This window comes from Neomonachus schauinslandi, chromosome 3, assembly GCF_002201575.2.
Source record: "Neomonachus schauinslandi chromosome 3, ASM220157v2, whole genome shotgun sequence".
In the NCBI taxonomy this organism is placed as follows: Eukaryota; Metazoa; Chordata; class Mammalia; order Carnivora; family Phocidae; genus Neomonachus; species Neomonachus schauinslandi.
In genome coordinates, this window is record NC_058405.1 from 2,683,508 (window position 1) to 2,708,276 (window position 24,769).

Consider the following 24,769-nt stretch of genomic DNA (forward strand, 5'->3'; position numbering starts at 1 on the left):
TCCATCTGTGGATCTCAGCGCTCTTGGGACCTCACACAGCGCTTGTCCCTTCGTGTGTGCCTTATTTCACTTCGCACAATAATGTCCTCAAGGTGGAAACGACGTCTGTTCCATCCCCAGAGTAAGCCGGTCCCCACGAGCTCCTGCCCCCGCAGAAATGGGAGTCCTGCTTACCTTCCAGGCCAAATATGCCCGGCGCCCCTTTGTCACCGGGGAAGCCAGACATGTTGGAAGGGGGGGTGATGCCTGGGAAGCCCTGAAGTCCTGGGCTCCCGACTGGGCCTCGTTCCCCTTGGGAGGGAGACAGAAGAAGTCCGTTTGAGCATCAGCATCCAACATTTCGATCGACAGTTCCCCGCCCCCACTCCGCCACTTCCTGTCCCAGAGCAGGGCCCGGGAAGTGCCTAAGGCCAGGCCCGGGGAGGCCACCAGCCCCTCCTGCTGCCCAGAGGCCCCCACGCATCGAGCTCAGCGATGTGGCTACTTGTGGATGGTGCGTGGCCCTGAGAGATTGGCTCTGTTGCTCATTAGCCCTGGTGCTGGGACAGGAGGCTCCAGTCCTGGTGGGACGAGGCCTCTGGGCCACATAGATGCTTTCAGTCCCCCTGTGGCCACCCTTCAGTAGCTTGGGCCCCAGGTTTACGGAGTGGGTCCCCACTGCTCATGGTCTGTCCTTGCCAATCGCCCACTCCCCAAGATCTGGTGATCCCCGATCAGTACTGGCGTCCCTTCCAGACGAGCAGAAGGGGCGGAACCCTGGAGTCCCCACTGAGCTCCCTTGTTTCAGCTCAGTGTCCACGGGGATGTCCTAGTGGAAAGTCCCCTTCCCCGATCACGGCCACCAGGTCATGGGGCAGCTGCGGCTTCTGTGTAGGGTGAGGACCTCACAGTGGACAGCTGCTTTAAAAAGGGCCACTAGTTTGGGAGCCCGCACGTCCCAGGTCCCTGGGATGGAGTGCAGGGCTCCCCAGCAGGGGTGATAAGGATTCTGAGAAACACACTGCACGGACAGCGAGCAGAGGGATGAGTAGGGGGTAAGCCAGGGACGCTCTGGGGCCTCACCCGAGTGGAGACGCGCTGGTGGACCCACCCTGGATCCTCACCCCTGACTAGAGATGCGCTGGTGGGCCCACCCTGGATCCTCACCCCCGACTAGAGACGCGCTGGTGGACTGACCCTGGATCCTCACCCCAATAACTGCCCCGAGGGTGATAACAGTACAATGGTGGGGGGCTGGCCAAGAGGTTCTGCAGAACAACCAGCACTGCCCATGTCTGCTCTGGGCCTTCTCTCTCGGACTCACAGACACACTGGGTCTGGCTGTGCAGGTCGTGCCACTGGGCGGTGCTTGGCCTCACCTGGATCTCCTCGCTCCCCTTTCTGTCCTGGGGCTCCGAAAGGGCCGGGGCGGGTGTTGGGCTCTCCTGGGTCACCCCGGTCCCCACCAGGACCGGGGAAGCCGGGGTCTCCATGGATGTCCGCACCTGTGGGGGGGATAACAGCAGTGATGTTAGCAACCTCCCCTGTGCCAGGCTGATCTTCTGAAGGGGAAGGACAGTCACACTGTGCCATGAGACTCGGGAACAGAGCCAGAGGTCAGCCGTGGCGATTTCGGCTAGCCACGCGGCCTCAGTGTCCCAGATCTGATGGTAGCTGAACCCCTTCTCGGTCTGCAGAGCCACTGGGGCCCCTGTCCATGTGGCCCCTGGATGACCACACAGCCCTCCCGGCGCCATCCTGCTCCCTGAGCCCCAAGTCCGGGATGCCGCGCAGCACCCCTCCCCTGTTGCTGGGCGTGGCCGCGTGGCTGGGGCAGCGTCGGGTACCTGGGGATCCCGGAAAGCCTTTGGTGCCTGGCAGGCCGTGCAGTCCGCTGATGCCTCGGATGCCGGGAAAACCTGTGCGGATTTCACTCACGGTTATTCCGCGCACCAGAGAGCAACGCAGCTCGTAAGGTAGCTCAGACCTGCTTCTGTTGGCTAGTCATGGTCACCTGTCCACCTCCCTCAAAAGCACAGGGAGCATCCTGCATAGCGTGACGTCCGTACCACCCAGGAGAAGCACTCACATCAAGACTGTTCTGGAATCATTCTGCAGATTCCTTACACCTTTGAGGGAACTGGAAATGGCGTGTTGTTTCTCCCCCTGACGCCCGAGTCTCTCTATAGATTTCGTTCCTAAGAAGTGTGCTTGGAACCAACAGTCTGGCATGATTCCATTCCCTCTGGATTCCCGAGGACGAACATTTCTAAAGTAGGACCCGGGAGGCAGGGGGCGAGGCCTCCTGTGATGTGGGCAGTGAGTGTGGGTGGGGTGGGCCCCCTTCATGCTGAGCAAGACAGCCCTCGAGGGCCGGGTGACCCCCAGCTCCGGCCAGCCCTGGCTCAGCGGGCAGCTGGGAGCCCTGGACAGAACATCGGGGACACCAGCCTCCGTCCCTCTCACCAGATCTGCACTGCCAGGGTGCCCACCAGAGAGGCCAACCTGGCTAATGGCGCCTCCCCCCAACCAGCCGGGCTGGCTCTGAGCAACTCTGCGTGTCGTGTCTGCAAGGGGAGAAATGCTCTTTCTTACCTGGCGAGCCTGGAATCCCTGGCCAGCCGTGGTCTCCTTTGTCACCGGGCAATCCCACTCGCCCCGGCTCTCCCTGTGGCCCCTGCAGCCCTGTCAGTCCTGGGAAGCCTGGGGGGACACATGCATCCTTAAGTGGGACTGGAACCCCGAACTCAGGTCCCAGCTGGAGGAGGAGGGGCTTTGTGAGGAAGGACGAGCCTTCCTTCCAGCAGGGAGTGCACCCCACATGTAGGTTCAGTGGGGGTGGCTCAGCCTCGCCAAAGAGAGAGCAGCTTGCATTCCCCCATTCTCGTCCTGTCATCCAAGTAGGGGTGCAGAGAGAACCCAGGAGACTCTGAAGGATTAGCGTCAGGACTCCCAGGTGCCACGCGAAGCAAGGCAAAACAAAGCCAAAGCAGCAGCAAGAAAAAAGCTCGAAACTAGTCCCCTGTTCGCTTTCCATCTTAACTCAGGATCCACAAACGCGTTTCCGTGTATTCAAATGCACGGAAGGGGTCCTGGAGCCAGGACCCGGTCTGCGTTCCCGGGGAGATGGACGCTGGGCCACATGAGCACGTGCGTCAGCTCCCCGTGCGTCTCCCCGTGGCCAGCGGCGTGGTCCTCCCCGCGAATTTGGTCCTAAGGCAGAGCTAGGTCATGGGCATCATGCAAGAGCCCACCTCCCGGGGTGGAGTGTGGTCACAGCAGACAAGGACACAGGCACGCCGGCCGCTCTGTGCTGGGGGCCTGGGGGTTTGGAGCTCAGCTGTGCAGGGGAGGGTGTGCGCAGGGAGGCCGTGTGATGGCAAGATCTCATACCTGTTTGCCCTTTGGGTCCGGGGGGGCCCTGGACGCCTGGCACGCCTGTTATTCCGGGGAAGCCGACTTCGCCCACTGTTCCTTTTTCCCCAAAGAATCCCTTTAGACCTGTAAGCACAGAGTTCCTGCTTGGAGCAGAGCAGGACCTGCCTCCCTGGGGCCTAGCCCTTGCAGGGCTCAAGGGGACACCAGGAAAGGGACGCTGTCATTCCACATTCGTGCCTCTGCTGTGAACGGGCTGCGCATTTGAGCATGATCCTTCCCTGACAGTATGATCCTTCCCTAATATGTTCTCTAACTCAGTGGCCCCACGTCCTGGTATCCATGCCCTTGTGCATGGATGGGGCTGACCGGGGCAGCTCCCAGGACACTGCAGAAATGCAGGTGTGTCACTTCAAGCCTTGGCCATAAAATGCATCATGGCTTTCCTTTGTCCCCTCTTTGGATGGCTGGCTCTGGAGAAGGCCAGCTGCCCGGCCGTGAGGACACCCAAGCCCATGGGAGAGGCCCATGTGGTGAGGAGCCGGGGCGCCCTGCCCTCGGCTCCTGGAGGGCACCGTCTTGGGGGTGGACCCTCTCGTCCCAGACCAGCCTGCGGACGGTGCGGCCCCGGAGTCAGACCCGCCCAGCACCCGAATTCCTGGTCCTCACGCACTGGGAGATGGCACCGCTTGTGGACACCCCCCGAGGGCGGCTGACGCGCATGTTGCGGCCCCACTTCCCCTGGGACTGGAGTCCTGTGCGCACAGGGAGGCTCTGCTTCCTGGGCCCGCGGCTGAGTGACACCGAAACATTCAAGGGGGGACAGCCACGATTCCTGTGGGGAGCGGCTTCTCTTCCCCAACATGTGTTCAGTTGAACAGATGGGGTCGTCGTCAGTGACTACAGAGCAAAGATGCTCTTGCCCTTCTGCTTTTATAAACCAAACTGCTGGAGAAATTCTTTAGAAGGGGCGATTTAGCCAGTCCAGGGGACCCGTGTGGCTGGGAAGAAAGCCACCGGGAGACCAAATTCTAGATCTGCAATGAGCCCCGAGAAGCCAGTAGACAAGGACCCACGTCTGACTCCACACTAGACTGAACCCCCCCGTCCACAAGATGCGCTGGTCACTGTGTCATCTGCTTCCCGTCCCCTCACATCCCTTTCAGGGACAGACAGAGCTTTCCTTTGTCTTCAGGTTTAGTTTGATCAACAATTCCAGCGTCTTGTGTGCACACGGGCTCGAAGACCTCAAACCGTTCCCTGAAACGTGACTCAGCCACACAAACTGAGTGGTACGCGGGGCGAGCCAGCGCCCGAGTGAGCCGCACGCAGGGCTCAGGGCTGTCGCTGAGATGCAGGGGCGGGGAGGACTCACGTACCTGGTGTCCCCGTGACGCCCCGCTCCCCCTTCAGGCCCGGGCTTCCCGGCAGGTCTATGGTGTCTCCGATATCACCTGCGGCAGGCAGAAAACACGGTTGACAACAGGTCTTCCAATGGCAGGTGGTTAGTTTCACAACTTTGCTGCGTTATGTTCCTAATAGAATAATTTGCTTCGAAATTCCTGACAGCATCTCGGGGTCTGACTGCCACCCCTGCCGGAATGCTCTGGATGGCGGACGCTCTACGGTCACGGTCCGAGCAATACTCACCGAAGTCACCTGTGGGGCCAACCTCGCCGTACAGGCCTGCTCTGCCCGGAGCTCCCTTGTCACCCTAGAGCAAGGTCAGACGTGAAAACATCTCAGAAGCTGTTCACAGAGTCGGTTTGTAATTCCGAAGGGTTTAGCCTGTCCAGCTATTTGGCTAAAACCAGCACTCAGGTTTGTTATCGGATCGATTTGCAGCCAAGCCTTCGAGTTTTTCCGCATAACGGTGGTTCTTCCTGGGCCGTGAAGCCAGACGCCAGGAACTGACGCTAAGAACAGAGATGATGGCTGCCGCGGTCACGACTGCGGCGGCAACACGCATGGCTGACTACATCCCACCCTGCACCGGTGCCCACGCTGGGTCCTGTCTCAAGAGCGCCATTGGAACCTCAGGACAGCCCTATGAAGCAGATACAGCTGTCCCGTTTGACAGATGAGCAAGGTGAGGCACAGAGAGGCTAAGGGATTTACCCGAGGCCACCCAGCTAGGAAGCGGCAGAACGGGGACTGGACATGGGCCCCTGGATTCCCAAGCTTGCTCTGATGTCGCCCGGCCTTGCGCTCCATCTGTGGACACTGAGACTTCCCGAAATGAGGCTGGTCATGATAGCGACATGGGGATGGCATCCGTGTGGCTCTGTGACCACGGGCAGCATGGCTCCCCCGCCTCCGGCCGAGGGCGGCGTCCTGGTCTACACCGCAGCGTGGGCGGGGGATTCCGCACGGTGGCCTCTCCCGGCCCGGCTAACTCGAGTCTGAACCACGACCGTGGCCCCGCTCTGGGGGTGCGGGGAGCCTGCGCCCGAGGCCGTGGCCCCGTTCAGAGGGCGCTCTGTGTTCTGTTCTTACGGCTTCCCCTCCGGACGAGGAGCACACATCCGTGTGGCCCACTCATCTCCGCGGCTCCACGAACTTTACTCGCGTGCCTCCCAGATAACGACACCGAGCGTTTTCAGCCTCCAGAACGTTCCCTCGCGCCCTTCCCTAGTCCCCGATCCGGCCTGAGACAGCCGCTGTCTGGCTGACCTCTGTCACAGTCTTGTCGGCTCTTGACCTTTACACACACGGGGTCACATCGTTAGCACTTTCTGCTTTATTTCGTTCAGCACAACGTCACCTGTTTGGTTGCATTTCTCGGGAATTCTCTCGACCGACCACGTGATCACCAGTGGTGGTGGTGTGTGCACCGCACGTCCTCACAGTGACCCCGGGACCCCGGGCTGCCTGAGCCCCAACTCGGAAGCTGACCGGGGACCACTCGTACCCCAGTGGATGCTGGACCACAGCACCCGCTCAGGAGCCGAGGGGAGAGGAGCGATCACAGGCAGATGTGGAGTAAGCGATGCCCACTTACCCTACTTCCTGTGAACCCGGGAAACCCTATGATTCCGGGGGGGCCGGGCACGCCGGGGAATCCTGGTGAACCAGGCACGCCGGGAACGCCGATGTCTCCTTTGACTCCTTTGATGTGGCCCGGCTTCCCTGGCAACCCGGGGACTCCCGACAGCCCGGGGATCCCTGGCATTCCGGGAACACCTGCGGGAGCACCCCGAGTGTGAGTTGCCACCCCTGCGGGGGATGTGGTGGCCGCCCTCCCCAAGCGTGGGGCTTTGCAGTCCCGACAGCTGCAAATCTTAAACCGGGAGAGTGAGGCTACTCAGGCTGCAGAGAAGCCGCGGGCCACCGCCTGATCCAGATGTTGGGGTCAGAGGAGCTGGAACACAGCGGGGCCTTCTCGGAAGGAGGGGCGTCTGGTGCAGGAAATACTGCCCCTGGCGCTGAGCGGGGCGGGCAGGGGGGCGTGGCAATGCTCACCTTTTAGGCCCAGGTATCCTTTCAACCCCATAGGCCCTTCATCTCCTTTCTCTCCTTTGATGTCTTTCATTCCTGGCAGGATGATGGGAGGTGGTCCTGGGGGCCCGGGGTCCCCGCGGCTGCCTGCAAGGGAACAGAATACAGTCTCTCCCTTGGCCTCCGGTCCAGGCGGAGGGGCACGCGAGGAGGCCCCTCAGCCACGCTGTCCCGGCCAGCAAGTCCTGGGGGGCTCTGAGCTCCGGGGTGGCACGTCCCCCCCAATCCCGACTGGGCCTGAGCAGGGGGCAAGGGTCTCCGAGAGAGGCCGAGGCTGATGGCAAATGCCTGGCTTCTCCCACGACCCCTTCTCCATGCGAGGAAGTGCGGACTCGCACCCCCGGCCACTATGGAACTTTAGAACATCTTCTTGCCCTGAAAAGGAACCCTGTGCCCATCAGCAGTCACCCCAACTGTTGCCTACCCCCCGCCCCAGGAGGCCACAAATCCACGTCCCATCTCTGTAGATTTGCCTATTCTAGACATTTCACACAAAGGGAAGCAGACAACGTGGCAAAATGCTCTCAAGTTTTATCCATGTTCTAGCAGGTTTCAGACCCTGGTCCTTCCTTCTTGCTGGTCAGCGTTCCTTCATGTAGATCTGGAAAGTTCTCATCATCAGGAAAAACTTCTGTGACTCTGGGTGGTGACAGGTGTTAACTAGTCTTACGTGGTGACCATTTCACTTACACACAAATACTGAACCTCATGTCATCACCTGAAACTGAGGTTGTTTTCAATTATACCTTGATAAAAACTTCTATTGAATACAAACAAAAGTTTCCTTGGGTTGGATTCTTCCCTCATGACACGGCCGGTGGGTTGAGGCTGGGATAAAGTCTTCTAATTTTTGTTAGTTTCCTTCTTTTCTAATTGTGCCTAGCTTTTGGGTGTCTGGAATATTCATTTTAAGCAGTGCTACGCCCCACAAAAGTGAGTCTCAACCCTGTCAGAAACACGGTTCGAGAGGCGGACATACCTTTCACACCCGGCTCCCCAGCCAGACCCTTCAGTCCTGGAATTCCAAAAAATCCGTCTTCTCCTTTGTTTCCCGGAAGCCCAGGTCTTCCTTTGAGCCCGACCATGCCTTGGAAACCATCCATCCCGGGTGAACCTCTCACGCCTTCAGAGGGGACGAGAAAAGTGCTGGGTTAACCATGGATAAACACACGGGATATTTCAGTCTTGCTCGTCTATGACATTCCAAAGAGGCTAAGATTCCTACTCTAAAATAGGGATTTCCGGGACACCATTCCTAAGGGGCTTGTCTGCTGACCTGCAAATAGACTGAGGTGCACAGAGTCAGCCCGCCTGCCGAGTGGCCACTGGGGCCACGACCTACGGCAAATGTGCAGCAGTCGTATGAAAGATGCAAGGAAAACGGATGGTAACCTATGTCCCTGGCTGCCGGGGAGAGGTCGCGGCAGGATGTTAATGCTGCGCCCAGCGTGGGGATCCCGCAAAGGATCCCTGGAGAGTCAGATCACCGTGCAGCTCAACAGTCAAGGGCCAGAGGGCTCCCCTTCTAGGAAAATTGGCCTCGGTTTGTGTGCAAATAAACCTAGCCCAGGGACCAGGTGTTTTCCTCGGTTTTGGTTTTGTAATAACCAACCAGCCTCTGGATCTGACCCCAGTGTCCGGAGAGGCCTCTCCACAAATCTCCCACGTGGAGACCGAGTCCTGCTCCCTCGCTCTGGGTACATGAGTGCCTCGGCATTTTGGGGCAGGTCAGTCACACCCAGCCTAGCATCACTAGCCTGTTACCCCCCAGGTAGGATGCCTCCCGGGGGCCCCAGCCTGCTGGTGAGCGGGGCTAGCCTCTCCGAGTCCCAGCGTAACCCCGTGCCCACCTCAGGGAGCGCCCTGTGTGCCCACCGTTACCTTTCTGTCCGGGGATACCAGGCATTCCGCTCATTCCTTTAAACCCAGGACTTCCTGGGGGGCCTCTCTCCCCCAGCAAACCAGGATCACCTCTATCGCCAAAGAGACCCTTCATGCCCACAGGGCCAGGGACACCTGTGTCCCCTGGGTCCCCTCTGTCTCCAGGCAGACCTGAAAAGCAGAGGAGGAGGGAAGGAGAAAAAGATGAACAAACTTAGAAGGCCTAAATGCTCACGGGGGCCTGTCACCCCGGATGGCGCCCAAGGGACATCTGCACCCCAGCCTCCTTGTGGGTGGTGCGGCCTCTGTAGGGGGCTCCGGTGGGCAAACAGCCTATGGCCTCATCTCCGTGCCTCCTGCCTCCACCCACCTTCCCCCGAAGGAAGCCCCTTCCTCTCTTCCCCAGTTCTGTCACTTTCGGAAAACAAGTAATATCCCTCCTCAAAGCAGAGCAGTGATTTTGAAGTTCCACAGTGGAAATTTCATTTTTCCTACTGAAATCTTCCCTGGGACCCCAATATACAACAGATATGAAGGATGAATGGGTTTCTCAGGTGGTTTGAATTCTTGTTTGGCAAAACACATGGCCTGTTTCTGGAACCTGTTACGAACAGGCCTGTCCTCCCCCCTTTCATATGTTGAAATCCTAAAGCCCCAGTACCGCGGGGTGGGAGGGCCTTGGAAGACAGGGCCTCAGAAGAGGTCCTTACAGAGAAATGGGTCCTAATCAGATGTGACTGGTGTCCGTTTAAGAAGAGATCAGGACCTGGACACACCCAGGGGAACGTGAGACGTCTGGCCTCAAAGTTCGTGCGAGAATGAATGCTGTTCAAGCTGCTCGGTGTGGGGTTCTTTCAGAACCCCTACAGGTCTGGGAGGGGGTGCCCTGGAGCCCAGGTTGAGAACTCCCTGGGGGAGGGTGGTGCTGGTTCACCTGTCAGTACTTGTGAGGCTCTGACCCCTCCAGGGCAGGGGGCATCCTTACCTCCGTGACCGGGGGCGCCTGGCAGCCCTAAGGGCCCCTCCCGGCCGGGAGCTCCTGGGAAGCCGTGCTGTCCCGGCGGCCCGGGCAGGCCTGGCTGGCCCGAGGGTCCTAGGAAGCCCGGCTGGCCCTTCAGGCCCGGAATGCCTGGCATGCCCTGGCTTCCTGCGGGATGAAGACAAGCGGTGAGGCCAAGCCCACGCCCGCCGACCACAGCTACCTCTCAGACGTCCTCTACCAAACGGCGTTTGGTCCGTTCCGGAGGGCCCCGGAGGACCCCGGAGGAGGCACGCAAGTGTAAGGGATAAGCTCACAGCGACTCCGGCCGCCACCACACACATGGCCGAGCGCCCTCCCTGCTGACCGCTGATCGCACCAACGCACTGAGAACACACCCTGGCAGCCTGACGCCAGGCTGTGAGTTTGTTTTGGCTTTTTTCTACTTGACGTTATATTTTGAGCATTTTGCCACATTTTAAAATATTCTTTATGTGTTGAATGGGTGTGCGCGGAGCAGGACCGCATCACGTGGACACACTCAGCGCCCGCCCGGCCCTGTTCCCACGGACAGTGCCGTGAGGGATCCGTGCCCGCGTTGGAGGCCGTTTCCTTGGGACAGTGTCCTGGAAGCTGACTTCGTGGGTCAGGCCAACGCTCACCCACGCTGCGGCCATGCGCTCCGGCGTCGGCTCCGGGGTCTGCACCCAGCCGCCCTCCCACGGGCTCTCCCCGTCAGGGCTGGTGCCGACACAGACGGGAGCCCGGCTGGCAGGATCGGGGGGAAGCGCCCGATCAGCTGCGAGATGCGCAGGGTGGGGTGAGAGTGACATTCCTTTCTTCTTGGGTTGGGTTTTTAATGAAAGGTTTGTTCTACTATTTTCCTTTGGGGATATTGATATTTTTCTTATAGATTTTAGTATTCCTCATATACATTGACTGATTTCCTCCACAGCTATTGTAAAGTTTACTCTACTTTGCTGCCCAAAATTTCATTGTGTTTTTGACGTGAAGATTAGCATCCGTATGCAAACTTTATGCACTCTGTGTGTGTGCATGCACACGGTTTCTTCCCTTGCTTTTATGTTTAGAGCTCCTGCCCTACCAACTGGTCACACGAGCATGTATTTTCTTGTAGGTTTTTTTTCCCCAGATACTAAGTCCCTGGGCCTTTCTTCTGGGGCTTTAAAGTTCACTACGTTCCTCCAGTTAATACCAGTAGGAGGGCCGCTGCCCACTTCACAGAGCTTCTCCAATGACCTTCAAGTGCACCTGCTCGTTGAGCCCACGACCATCCCACGGAGCGCGCAGGCTGACCTGAGTGGAGGGGCAGACCAGTCGGGGGATGGAGGGGAGGGGCATTAACAAAAGGGACCAAGTCAGTGTTGGACCAACCCAGAATCCGACGTGCAAACGTGTGTCCCAGTTGTCTGATACGTGGACACAATGGGGGAGAAAGGTCTGCCAAGAGCAGGAGTGGATTCGAAGCAGAATCCTGCAGAGAGATTCTCCGAGATGCATGGATGCATGTCCTCACGTTCTCCAGTCTTAGTACGTACGGGAAATGAGGGCACGTCTACGGCTCAGCTTCTCCTCTGGGGTGAACAGCTCCAGACAGAGGATAGAGCTTGTGGTGCCGACGGTCTTGGACAGCAGGCCATGCTGGAAGCGGTCAAGTCTGACTGGGGGGGTCAGGCTCCTGCCGCAGACCATGCCCATCCATGAGGATGGGCAGATAGCTTCACCACCAAGAGCCTTCCAGGCTGCTGAGCTGAGAGAGTTCATGGGAGCGGAGATGGGAGCGGAGGCTGTTGGGTTGGTGCGTCCGAGAACGGTTTCTGGGGCGCCTCCTTCACAGGAGTGGGACGTGGGCAGGACCGGCCGCAAGCGAAGGGGTCTGCCCCGACCACGGCTACTTCAGTGGCTGCCCTAGAAAAGTCAGGCCTGGGTGGCTGGCTCCTCAGCTGTCTATTGTGACATCAGAACTCAATATTTTAAGCCCATTTCCATTTCTAGAACATCGCTAAAAAAGGAACACCAACAAAAAATCTGCTTCCTTCAGCAAAATAACTATAACTCGTGGACCTGGGCCCCTGCTCTCTATGGAGGCTCTTTGCCCACACAGGCTGCACTGGGCGTCCCTGCACCAGGCCCACGCGGCCTAGCGAGCCGCCTGCCCGCTGCCTCATTGCCCCGGCCGGTGGGACCCATGCGCAAACAGGTTCTCGAAGCAAGTCAGAACTTCTACTAAACAGTAAGTAAGCAGGTCGCCGTGGGGACATGGTCGCCGGGGAACCTGCACAGGCCCGAATGTCAAGCTGTGGCCGTTTCTGCTCCAACACCTTGAAGTCTGCGGGAAATAGTTACGTTTAAGAACATCCATCAGAAGGGCCCCCTGTGAAGAGCCTGGGTGGTTTGTGCAGCCGGAGAGCATGGAGATTGTTGGGGGCACGGTGCCGCCGCTCCTTTAAACAGCCTCCGGGGAGGCCGCTGCGCCCCATGCTGTCCTGCCAGCCGGCCGGCCTCTGAGGGGCGATGCCCGTAGCTCCATGACCGACTGGGGGTGCCACGTTGGCAAGGACAGACGCAGACGTCCCGGCAGAGGGTCCCCGCCGCTGCGTGACTTTACCCACGGCCCATGTACCTGCTTGATGTGTAAGGGGGTGAGTGTGGATGTGTGGACGTGATTGTGTGAGAGCGTGTGGGCACACGTGTGGGTCTCCGTGTGTACGAGCAGGCATGTGTGTGTGTGAATAAGCCTGTGGATGTGTATATGCATGAGTGTGTGGACCGTGCATGAGTGTGAGCCTGTGTGTGCACTCTGGCCCTCTCAGGCTCCTCCTTCAATTCTTCAGCCTCCCCCCAGTGGATCTCTCGGTGAAGCCTGGCACCCAGGCTCGGGGTCCTCCTCTTCAGTCGACAGTGGGGATGTGATCGACATGGGACCCCCTGCCCCGTCCCCCCTCCCCCAGCCCCAGCCTCAGGCCTCCTGGAAACAGACAGGCTCATCCGAGAACCCAGTGGTGCTCCTGAGCCTGGTGAGTTCACCTGCCTGTCAAGAACCAGGCTTCTTCCGCCTGATGACACTGGGGGGATGGGCCACCCGCTTCCTGTACCACTTCTGTCCGGGCTTGGGAGCTGGCACTGACAGCCGGGCCGTTGACAGACGAGGAGTCGATTCGTGAAGTCACGGCTCTTCCTGCACCTCCGTATCTGGCGGGCAACACCAACGGTCTGGCGGTCTCCGGTGCATGGCGCACCGAACCTAAATGCTTGCTGTTCAGTGACTTCCAGTCTCCCACGGACCAAGGGTGCTTGGGGTTCGGATGCCAGTTCTGCATAAACTGGATTCACAGAGCCATCGGATGCCCTGGTCACGCACCAGACTACTTCCTTACATTACACCGATGATGCTGCAGACGTTAAAATGTCCCACTCTGTCAGTTTTCACACCAGCCGCTTAAGCTGGGCCCCACGTCATTCTGTCTTCTGCCTCGCCCTATTCCTCAGCACGGCCTCTTCCCTTCACACCAGCACCACACATTCTGCAGAAAGCTCCCCCCCAGCTTGAGAACAGACGACGAGCATCATTAGTCTGTACGTGTGAAAGCTCAGAAGGCCACCCCATCCTGGCTATGGAACGTAAACCCAGGATGATCAGTGTCCTAAGACCTTCTAAAGGGATACTGGTACTGAGTGTGGGGGAGAAAAAGCAACACACACTCCATACAGCCTGTGGTTTTCATCAAATCCCGGGAGGGATTTCGGACCCACCTTTGGGCGCCACGGTGCCGTGGGACTGGGCTCCCCGCTCCCCTCCCTCCGTGAGGACTTACCCCTGAATCCAGGTGGGCCTCTCTCTCCTGGAGGGCCTTTCAGCCCGGGCTGTCCGGGCAGTCCAGCATCACCCCGGGGCCCGGGCTGGGCTCCCAGAACTTCTCCGGGAAGGCCCCTGTCCCCTGGGGGCCCGATGGGGCCTGGCAGACCAGTGGGACCCGGGAGTCCATCCGCACCAGGAAGGCCTGCTGCACCTTTGGTTCCTCGGGGCCCCACGAACCCTGAAAGGAAACATGGGTCATCCCCATAACTGCAGGTTAGCACCGTGATGGGCCAAGACAGGTACCAGAAAGAGGCTGCAAATGGCAAGGTTGGCAGTCGGGGGCCTCAGCTCAAGCCCTTGCCCAGTCTCCCACCTTGGGACCCACAGCCTTCCGCCCCGCTCCACCGTCTGGCCCCCAGCCCCGCAATGTAGCTCAAGTGCAGAAGACCTTTAGAAACATCTGCTTCTTGGACCTGAATCTTCATAATTCATGGGCTTCCTTGTTGTACTAAGATTCCCGAAAGAATACCTCCCCTGGACCTTCCAAGTTATGTGTGCAAGTGAGGACAGAATTCCCTCCAATTGCAGGAAAAAGGCGTATGCTCTTTTAGTCACCGACGGCTTCTGTAATTCTTCACCGTGTCAAAATTAGATGAGCGCTTGCTCAGACGAGCGCAAGCTCGAGAGCGAGCAGCTCAGTGGAGCATAGACACCCTTGTGTGCTGTCTGATGAGTGAGAGATTGGAGTCGACGACCTGAGGGCCTTGTGCCTTTGGTGACAGACTCAGAAGAGGACAGCATTGGGTTGCCTTCAGAATGTTCAGCATCAACCAGAGAAAATTGTTCTGCACACCTGTCTCTTTTTTCCTGTAGGAGCTGGAGGGATCTTGTGCAAAACTCCAGCATGACATGAGTGATGGGAAGGTGGAGAATTTTTAATTTCCCAACCAAGGAACAAAGTGGTCATCAAGCACGTGTTGCCAGTTTCTGAGTGTCCAAAGACAAGACAGCTGGGCACCCACGTCACATGCAGTCGCCTCCCAAACATACGGGGCTGCATGGGGGTCTGACCCTGCCTTACCTGGGGGTCCTGGGAATCCTTCACGACCTGGGTCTCCAGGGAGACCCCTGAGCCCTGGTGCTCCATCAGCTCCTGAGAGTCCTGGTATCCCTTGGAGGCCCTTGGCACCTAAACAATCCAAAGAAACCACGACACCCGTCAGAGCCCCATGAGCAAACCCCAGCAGCAAATGTATGGGAGATGGTCAGGTTCAGCAGCGACCTCACACGGTCCTTGTGAGCCTGGGAAACAATGAGGCGGGGGGATGTCACCTGAAAGGGCGCTTCTGATGGCTGGCCATGCCCATGGCAAACCCCACTGACCCCGCAGCTGTGTCCGTTTATGCCCTCCCCAGAGGGCACTGGTAGAAGCCTTCCCTCCAGACTTGGCTGAATCCTTTGCCCAGAGCCAGTCCTCCCAGATCTGAGAAACGCTGATTTGTCGTACTTGGAATGGATGCTTTAGACGGAACAGCAGAGGAAACCTCAGACCAGCTAAATGAACGAATCCTGTACTTTTGGATGTCTTTGATCTGACCCTTTTCCTGGGAAGGAAACTCGAGATATTTTTTACGTGTGTCTCTGTGTCTGTCTGGTCTGAGGCTCAGAGATTCCCTTCATCTGAGGAACAGAATAAAAGGGCTTTGCGTAGAGGACGTCCTACACGGGGATAAGGTTCGACAGACAGAATAAAGCAAAAGACGCATTTCTCAAGTTTGAAGTGAAGATGCATTTGGTGAGCTCAACTCATCAGTCAGTCCCTGAAAGGTGATCATAGTCAGGCCTATGGGCGGGTGCACCCAAAATGAAGACAGGACACAGAACCCCAACATGCTGCCTCTGAGCACTCCTGTGGCCTTGGGGTCATGGGCCAGGGCCCTTCTGGGGGATCTGTGTGTGCGGGAAATACCACACACCATTTTCTGCATTTTCTGCAAGCCCCCAGTCACGTTCTGGATGGAGTATCATTCTGCACCAGAGATGTGGAATCTATGAGCTCGTGAAGCTTCATGTTGTCAAAACATGATCAAAACCCTCCTCACACGCAGCTCATGTGTATTTTGGGCCCTGCTTCCACCCAGTTGCTGCTGAAAACCGTCCTTCCACACGCTGCTACCCCTGGGACCCGCTGTTGGTGGCTGGGTCGGCGTCTGTGGACGGACAGACGTTCAGAGCTAGAGCGGGAGAAGGTCACAGTGCCGTGTGGATAATGCAATGAGGGAGATGCATGCTGGGTCCTCAGAAGGCAGCCCGGGGACGTTTCAGTGCAAATAACATTTGTGCCTTTCGCCCTGCTGGTCCCAGACCCTGGGCACTGTGAGCTTGGGAGAAGCCCTTGAGCTCGGGGATGTGTACCATAAAGCCACGGACTTTTCCAGTCTTGGGGTTGTCTCTCACTAGCTCGGCACTTCACAGTTTATATAGGACCTCCCCCACAGTGTATCACGTGCAGTGTTAAGGTTGTCATTTGCAAAGTGGGAGGAGTCCAGAACACCTGTATTATTCCTCTGTAGAGCCAAGAAGACTAAGACCCACAAGGGATGAGAGGTGCCCGAGGCCCCCCGGCTAATTAGCGGAAGAGCCGCGTGCCCCATGCTCTCAGCGCCGAGTCAGTGATCGGAGTGATCGGGTCGCTTTCCCTCGCCCTGCGGCAGCCAGAGGAGGAGCTCCCGGGGTCTGAGGACTCGTCTGTCCCGGGCTGACAGATATAAGCATCTGGGGGTCCGCCAGGGGCGAGGCTGCCCAGACCCCAGCTCTTATCTGAAAAGCCATGCCGCGACTGGGCACGTGGACACTGGGCTCTGCCACCTGGAACCTTACTCGGTTCACGGGGATGCTGTGGTTGGGCGACCCTACATGAGTGACCACGGTCTGCGACGTCTGGGGGGGAGGAGGGCGGGGCAGCAAGAAGAGGAGCCAAGAGGGACAGGGACAGCGAAGACACAGAGGAGGGGGGAGACGCCTCCCGCTTACCTGTGGGGCCTGGGGGTCCTGGCAGGCCTGGCGATCCCTTGGGTCCTCCGACACAATCTGGAGGAGAGGAAAAGAGAGGAGCTGGGGCGTCTCTCACGCTGACTCTCCCCGCTTCACGAGTTGCCACAGGCGGAAGCGGCTGCCATGAAAAGCGGCCACTGTTTTATGATCAGAGTCATTTAATGATTTAATTAATCTTGATTCCAGTGTAAATAAAGGTCTAGTTTCTTTGTGTAACGAATCAGAGTTTTAGGATAAGGGCCAGAGAGATCAGTGCAGTGAAACGGGCCGGGCACCGGGCTGGCGATGCGGTCACCCGCACCGAGGGCCGTCGTCTGGCACCGCTAAGCTACTCTGGGTCCATCCCAGCCTGCCACTGGCACTGCCTGTCTTCCTCTGACGTTCCCCACTTGATGGGAGGCGGCCAGTGATTGCTAAAGGGACTCTTTGACTTCTCCTTTGGACTCTGAATCCTTCCAGAATTAGCCACGGCGCTGAGCGGCTGTGAGCCGTGAGAAATGAAACGGGCTGTGGCCACTTCCGGTTGGGGTGGCATCACGGGGTGGGGGGTGTTGTGTCGTCCGGCCTCCTGTGGGGCGCTAGGGGTCCCGGGCTGCACACCGGCCAGCCCAGGTCATCAGGATAAAGGAAGCGGAGGTCTCCGGGGTCACGGGCTCTGGCCTGCAGTCTCACGTTCAGGGCCCTCCTAGCAGCTCTCTGAAGGCACCGCAGTGCCCGCCCTGCACCCTCACCCCGAGTGCCTGATCTGTGCCCACACGTCCGCCCCGACCTCGTGCAGGGACCCACGGACCCTGACGTCACTTCTGCAACCTGACCTCGATCCTGAGAGTCACACCCAAACTTTCAGCGGCCACTCGCGACCTGCTGCATGCTCACGTTCTGGGAGAACCTGTACTCCACACAAACCTCTTCAAAATCCTGACCGAGGCTGGCAAAGCTTCCTTCATACCCTGCACTCATCCTGGCTTCCCACTGGGGTTCCTCAGTGCACCTTCAATGCCAGGCGGCTCAGCCTCCGATGGAGTCTCTCCTGTCCACCTTGCCACCTCTGGGCCTCGGCTCGGGGTCACCACATGTCCCCTTCCATCAGCCCTGGTTCTTTCTAGCATTATCCATCGCTCGGCCCCATTCTCTTCTGACACGTATCAGACCCCTCCTCGTACAGTCCACACACACGGATGAATACATGCATAGATTTCAGTGTGACCACACTTATCTGCTGAGTTCTTACCAATACCGTAGCTTGACGCTTCATATGGGTGGGAAAACCAGGTAACCCTACGCTGCATTATGCTTGCCTTGCCTTTGGTGACAAGAGGACGTGAGGGCGTGCCCCTCCAAGCCTTGCACCATCTGCATTTCTTACTGCACCTGCAGGCTCTCCGGCGGAGGTCACAGCAATTGCTGGTGAGTCACACACTTCATAAACCAAAAGCTCTGAAGTGTCCTAAAGCGTCCTGGTCTTCACTACAGTACCTGGCTGCACGGCCTCCTGTCCGTCACCTCCGATGGGCCTTTTCACACCTATGTCACAGTCTGGGAACAAGACAAATGCAGGAGTGAGGCGGCTGAGACTTAGGGACCTCCCCAGGGGTGCGTGCTGCAGGGAATCCAAGCCCCATTTCTGAGCTTCTGTGCAGAGCCCCCATGACCCCAGCACCCGAGGGAGAGGATCCAAGTGTGACCAGAGTCTGATGGGCCTGGAAAGCCCCGCGGTCAGGGTCATTTGAACATGCCGAGAACTGATGGTGCAACACGCACCCTCACAGGACCCCTGGGGGAATTTACACATTGCCAAAGAAGGACAGTGGGTGTTGGGGCCAGTGTCCCGTGACTGAAAGATGAAGAGAGGCTTCCTCCATACCTATTTGTGCGGGAGTGCCTGGGGGGCCGGGGGGACCGGGAAAGCCTGGTGGTCCAGGTAATCCGGCATCTCCGGGGAAACCACGCTCGCCTTTGGGGCCGGGCAGGCCCAGTCCCGGGGAGCCTCTTTCTCCTGGAACGCCCTTAGTGCCAGGTACTCCTGGGTAACCTGAGTCCCCTGGGGGGCCTTTGATGCCATCACCCTGTGTGAAAATTCAGTTTATCTCTTAAAATCCACGTAAACCTCAAAGGCAGCCATATCCCACTTCTCCTTCCCGTTCCCCGGAGCTGGTGTGACGGACGCGGAGCAGGATGGCGGACGTTAGCAGCGCCTGCCGTCACGGTCTGACCAAGCACGAAATCAAGGCAGGTTCTGTATCAGTCTGAGTGTTTACTGTCCTCTCCCCAAGCCTCTGGCGTCCCCCAGCTGGGACCTTCGTTCACAGAAGCTTCTGATGGGAGCAGTTCAGCACAGGCTCGGATTAATGCCGGAGGAACACCGTTCCTACTGCTAGATGGGGTATTGGGACGTATCCCCCATTCACAGGGGCGATCCATCTTGAGAGGGAAGACAGTCTTTGATTTGGACCAGAAAGAGCAGCTCACTGGAGCAAGGAGACAAGACCGGATCGAAGAAGCGGGGGCTCCCTGTGGGTGAAAGTGCCCAGCAGGTACAGAAGGAGAGGGGCAGTGGAGCGATAAAAGGGGGCCGTGGGCGCGGGGTTAGGGGGCTGAGGTCAGCGGGGGCAGACACGCGGCCGGCTCCGTGCTGAGTGGATCTGAATGGGCCACAAGGCGGCCAAGTCCCAGCCCGTCCGCCCGAGAGCCGCGCGTGAGGCTGGGACTCGCCAGGGGCGGGTGGCGGCCCGTCGGTGCTCCTGAGCGTCCCAGCTCTCTGCCCTCCCGCGGCTCCCGGCCCCGCGGAGACCCCAGGACCGCAGACGGACCCGCCGTCGGAGCGCACGAGCCTCGGGGGAGGCCGGCACACGCTGGGCGCAGGCGCGGGCCCGCAGCAGCGGGCTGGTATGGTTGTGCCACACCCACTCTTTCCGAAAATGGTTCTCAGGGTTGTAGCTAGAAAAACGACACCAGGTTACCAACAGTCCAGGTGTTTTCCAAGAGCCCAGGAGAAGTGCTCTGAAGACCAAACAGTGCTGTGGTGGGAACGGCCCGGGCGGAGTGAGCGGGCCTGGCCTGGGCATGAGGCCAACGAGCTGGCGCAGGGAACCGCGCTGTGAGGCTCTGACAAGGACGTGCTGTGGGTGGAACCGCATCCCCCCGGGACGCTGGAGTCCCGACCCCGGCCCGAGAACGTGGCTGCTTTGGAAACAGGGTCCGTGGCGGCGGTCAGGGTAAGGGGAGGCTGGTGTCCCACAGACGGGGAGATTCGCGCACAGAGACAGCACGCACGCAGGGACGACGATGTGAAGACACAGGCGGAGGACAGCCGTCTACAAGCCAAGGGACACCCGAGGCCCCCGGACCTGGCGGAGAGCCTGCAGCGGGTTCCGCCCGGGGCCTCGTGCCAGACTCCCGTCTGTGCTCCACCGGGACGCATCTCTGCTTACTCTCACCATCCCCTGTGCCCTCTGGGCTTGGCTTCCAACCCACCTCCCTGTCTCCTCAGGGCAGGACTGCTGCTCGTGGCAACAGTCCGGGCTGCGCGGCATTCAGCACAGCGTCAGCGCCGCGGGCGTCCGAGAGGCGCAGGCCCAGACCCATCAGGACCAGGGCAGTGCAGCCCCCCCTCGCTCGACTCACCGGAGCTCCCGGGAGGCCTGGGAAGCCATCCAGCCCGTCGCGGCCCGGGACACCGTCGTCACCTTTCAGCCCCGGCACACCTGGGACCCCTGGCGGTCCCCTCTCACCTGGGAAAGGATTTGCGGTGTGAGGGCCACTCAGGCAGGAGCAGCTGCTGGAGGACTGTGGGTCCAGGAACTGCCGGGCCCTGAACACTGACCTTTGGTGGTGACCGCTCTGGAATCCCCCTTCACCCCTTTGGGCCCGGGAGGTCCAACGTTGCCAGGGGTGCCCTGTGGGAACAAACACACAACGCCTTCCTCCTTCATTCTGTTAAGGGCCCCTGGGAAGGTGAGGAGTTTCACTGCGTACAGCCTGGGAGCCCTCACCCACCATCAAGCCCAGCACAGCCCCAAACAACTTTCTGCCTTGCGAGGGACGCTCCGTCCCTGGCCGTCCACTTTGGTAGCCACCAACCACAAACGGCCACTGAGCACCTGAAGGGGGCCAGTGGGACTGACTTCTAAATTTCAGATCATCCTTAAAACATAATGAAGTAGCCCTATGTGGCTGTATAGTGAAAACCAGAAGCTCGCCGCTCCCGGTGTGGTCTGAGGACCAGCAGCATCGGCCTCTCCCGGAGGCTTGTCAGAAACGAAGAACCTCAGGCCCTACCCGGCACTGAACTAGAATCTGTATCTCAACCAACTCCCAGGGATTCACACGCTCATGAACTTTTGAGAGTTTGAGAAGCAAAACAAACACAAGGTTGCTAACTCTTAACTACGTTATTTAGAATCTGAGCAGGTACTAAGCCTCCAAGTACAAAGGATGGAAATTTGTGCTCCTTCAATGTTGAGAGCAACAGTGTCCTTTGTGGACAGCTTGTCTTCCAGACTGAAATTAAGGCCAGAAAAAAAAAATCATCCTTTAGAGACAAGCTGAGTACAGGGACACTCACATTGTAGGTTGTGAAATCTAGCGTAGGTCTTTCAGTGGGCAGAAATGAGCAGGTCAGCGGTCAGGATGTTAGAATGTGTCATGTGCTGGTTTTCGGCAAATCTTGGTTGTTATTTGCAAGAATGTGGGAACTTTTAGTGTTGGTCTAATGAAATGGAATGTCCTGAAAAATTCCACAGATACTTGACTTATTGATTTAGTTCTCTGCAGAAAAGGGCAACATTCTTTCCATGTCCAGGAGTGTGTTGCACGCAGACGGTGCTCAGTACGTATGCTGGGCAAACAGATGGACGGATGAGCTCATTTACGGACTGACTCCCGACTTCAAACACGCTCTCCCAGACTCTACCGGTACAAACATTAAAAAACAAAACACAAGCAAAAAAAATCCCATCCCAGGTATTCCTGTTGCTGCGGGGTTGCCAGACCCACAAACATGTACTTAAATGCAAGACAACAAACAAAATGCCACAGGTCTTTGAACAAAAACGACGTGGGCATGTGCGTCATACAGTTGGGGGGAAGATTTTAGACATCCCAGGTGCACAAAATGGGGTCCATTTGGCTTCTAGGAAATATTTGATCATCTTACAAACAACCGAAGATTCCACCAGTTTTGCCCCTCGTAAGTTTGCAACTCTCACTACGTACGCATCTGCATCTACAAGCTAAGACAGCCAGGACTTGGAGACGGTGTCATTTTTAAACCAGGATAAAACATAGTGCCTACTATTTTTAGTTGGATAAAACCTCGCAGGCATGGAGCGGAGGGTGCTTTGGATCTCATTTCGCCTGCAAAGCTCCCATGCCACGAAGCAGTTAGGAGCGACCACCTTCCGTGTCAGCAGCTCCATGGGGCTGCTCCTCCCCAGCACCAGGTCACGGAGCCAGATTGCTTTGTCCTTGGCCCGGTGTCCTGAGCAATTTTTCCTCTATTGCTAAGCACAACGATAGACTTTTCACTTTCTAAATCTCTTGCAGCTCTCTTTTTAAGTAAAATAAACAAATAAATAACAGAGCATATTTTCTCTGCCTTTATCTAAAATTGGCTTTGAAATCATTGGTTAAAACCTCTTGCCAGAGAAAGAGCTACAGATGCTCTTTTCATAGACGTGAACTAAAGTCGGCTTAGTTGATACACATGGGGAATCCACGGGCAGGGAAGTTTCATACATTCCTAGAAATTCATGGTTTACTTGGAGGTCTCACTTCTTATCCCGTTAAGGGTGACTTCATAAAACGCTTAATCGTTTCTGTACTAAATTTCAAAAGGTGAATGTTCAGTAAGATGTTTTACATTCAAGATGCTAGGTGTTTTATTGTTGTTGGTGTTTTTTTTTTTTTTTGAGATCTAATTCATACACCATAAAATTCACCATTTTGAAGCATACAATTTGGGTTTTTTGGTATTTTCAAAGATTGTGTAACCATCACTAATCTTTAATTGCAGAACAATTTCATCCCCGCCCTGAGAAGACCTCACAGCCATGACACACTCACTGCCCATCCCCCCCCGCCCCGCCCCTGGCCACCCCTGGAGACCCTGATCTGCCTTCTAGCTCTAGATCTGCCCGTCCTGGACACTTCCTGTGAATGGCACCATATGACATCTGTTCTTTTTGGGACAGTCTTCTCCCACTCAGCATGTTTCTGAGGCTCGTCCACACTGTAACAGGTGCCCGAGCTCCTGCCCTCTCGAGGGCTGAAGGATAGTCCCCTGTGTGGGGACGCTGCCTTTTGCTTATCCGTTCATCAACTGATGGACGTTTAAGTTGTTTCTACTTTTCGGCTTTTATCAGCCGTAAGTTTGAACATCTGTGCACAAGTTTCTATGTGGACACGTGTTTTGGATTCTCTGAGGTTCCCAGCGGGGTGGGGGGTGGGGGGTGGGCCTTGCGGGGCATATGGCAGCTCTACCCGACTTTCTGGGGAAACCTCAAACCATTTTCCACAGTGGCTGTGCCGTTCTCAATTTCTTTCTGGAGCGCCGGGCCCGTGAGTGTTGCTGGTCTAAATCTATGTTCATCTAATAAACCAAAGCAGTCAAGGACGTCCTATGAGCTTCGATAGAACTGGTGCCTCACCTTGAACCCGGGGAACCCAGGGATGCCGTGCTGGCCGGGGTCTCCTTGGCTCCCTTTCTTCCCTGGCTCTCCACTGACGCCGGGAAAGCCCTTGGGGCCTGGCAGCCCCGGGAGCCCCCCGATGAACTGATCACTCTCTGCGCACTTACAGTCCCCAGCGTCACCTGCAGCGTGAGGCAGAGGGAAAGACTCGTTAGACACTTCCTGGCTGTGCAGGGGACAGAAGTCCAGGGCGGTGGGGGCTGGCCCGACGAGGAGGCACTCTGGGACCTCGTCTGCTCCGTGCTCCGTGGGGACTGCTTCCGAGATGAGGAGCAGGAGTTACTCCCCGGGATGCGGAATCCTGCCACGTTCCCCCAAGATGCTAAACAACATGCCGTTTACCGAGGTGTGTGTGGAGCTGAGGAACGGGGGCCTCCCAGGTCAGGGGCTGGGGGGGAGACAGGGTTCCAGGGGCTGGGGAAAAGGGGGAGCCATGGCCCAGAGGCCAAGACCCTGGGTGGGAGGCAGGAAATACTTGACCTCCCTTCTCTGTCTTGCTGTGGCAGGGCCCCGGGAGACCACTGCTGGTGGCATGGAAGGTGATAGGAGGTGGCTCACGGGGACGAGGGGTATACAGCGGTGTCTGAATCCTGCGGTTGGCCCCGTCCGTCACGGGGCACCCGCACACCCCACATGTGCCACAAAGGTCAGGGTGCACTGCTTGGGGCCACCGGGGCTGGCCCTTCCCCAGAAAGGCAGCGTCCCCTGGGTGCAGCGTATTTCTTTACTAGAAACTCCCTATTCCTGCTCGTTCGACCGCACCTCGCCCACCAACTGGGGGCGAGATGCTGGGGACCCTGCTCGGTCCTGTCCCCGCCGGTGACTAATCCCTAACTCAGGGAGACATGAGCTGTGACGACCGCTCTCTGGAACTCTGCGGGGCTCGTGATGCTGCCTTTGAGCTGAGCGCTTAGAAGAATCATCTGCTTCAGCCCGAGAAGTCACTGCTCCTCTTTTCTGTCCCTCCTGGGCTCTGCACCCCCCAAAGGTTCAGTGATGAAGGGGGAGACAGAGACGGGAGAAAGGAGGGCCAGCACTGGGCTGGGTGCTCAGACAGCGCGGTGGGTGCCACGCACCTAAGCCCCAGGGTAACACCACGGGACAATGGAGTGGCTTCCTGCCCTGCCTCCAGCATTCCTGATGATGTTCCTTACCTTTCCATCCTTTGTGTCCGCGAGCCCCAGGGAAGCCAGAAGGCCCAGGGTAGCCCACGTTCCCTTCTGCTCCTTTAAGGCCGAAAAGGAAACCTAAGGAGAAAACCCACAGGGATGTGAGTGCCGCACGGAGACCCCCCTCTCCCCAAACTCAGGGTTGGAAGGGTCACTGCCCGGGTCTCCCAACAGCGGATGCAGCTCCATTCCGGGACACCCCTTTGTGGCCGCAGCCCCCCAGGGATGGAGGGAGAAGCAAGAGCTTATGAGTTTAGTTTTCCTGTTGAAGGCTAGAGATAAAAACCTTTGCTTTTAAGAAACACGGAGTCCAAAGAAAGGTTTT

General features: G+C 57.8%; 1 protein-coding gene across 1 annotated transcript in view; it reads right to left on the minus strand.

The window, feature by feature from the left end:
* The window catches only part of COL4A2 (collagen type IV alpha 2 chain), a 164,990-nt gene that overhangs the window by 6,156 nt on the left and 134,065 nt on the right, over positions 1-24,769 (minus strand). The window contains exons 20-40 of the mRNA XM_021696009.1: positions 24,430-24,522; positions 23,234-23,397; positions 20,410-20,482; positions 20,211-20,317; positions 18,451-18,652; positions 18,063-18,122; positions 16,566-16,622; positions 14,614-14,721; positions 13,549-13,770; positions 9,719-9,880; positions 8,734-8,904; positions 7,832-7,975; positions 6,817-6,939; positions 6,356-6,537; positions 5,005-5,068; positions 4,734-4,808; positions 3,373-3,480; positions 2,575-2,682; positions 1,827-1,898; positions 1,359-1,484; positions 175-291 (exon numbers count right to left, since the gene is read on the minus strand). Of these exons, the coding sequence (XP_021551684.1) occupies positions 175-291; positions 1,359-1,484; positions 1,827-1,898; positions 2,575-2,682; positions 3,373-3,480; positions 4,734-4,808; positions 5,005-5,068; positions 6,356-6,537; positions 6,817-6,939; positions 7,832-7,975; positions 8,734-8,904; positions 9,719-9,880; positions 13,549-13,770; positions 14,614-14,721; positions 16,566-16,622; positions 18,063-18,122; positions 18,451-18,652; positions 20,211-20,317; positions 20,410-20,482; positions 23,234-23,397; positions 24,430-24,522 (2,538 nt within the window). The remainder of the gene's footprint in view (positions 1-174; positions 292-1,358; positions 1,485-1,826; positions 1,899-2,574; positions 2,683-3,372; positions 3,481-4,733; positions 4,809-5,004; positions 5,069-6,355; positions 6,538-6,816; positions 6,940-7,831; positions 7,976-8,733; positions 8,905-9,718; positions 9,881-13,548; positions 13,771-14,613; positions 14,722-16,565; positions 16,623-18,062; positions 18,123-18,450; positions 18,653-20,210; positions 20,318-20,409; positions 20,483-23,233; positions 23,398-24,429; positions 24,523-24,769) is intronic.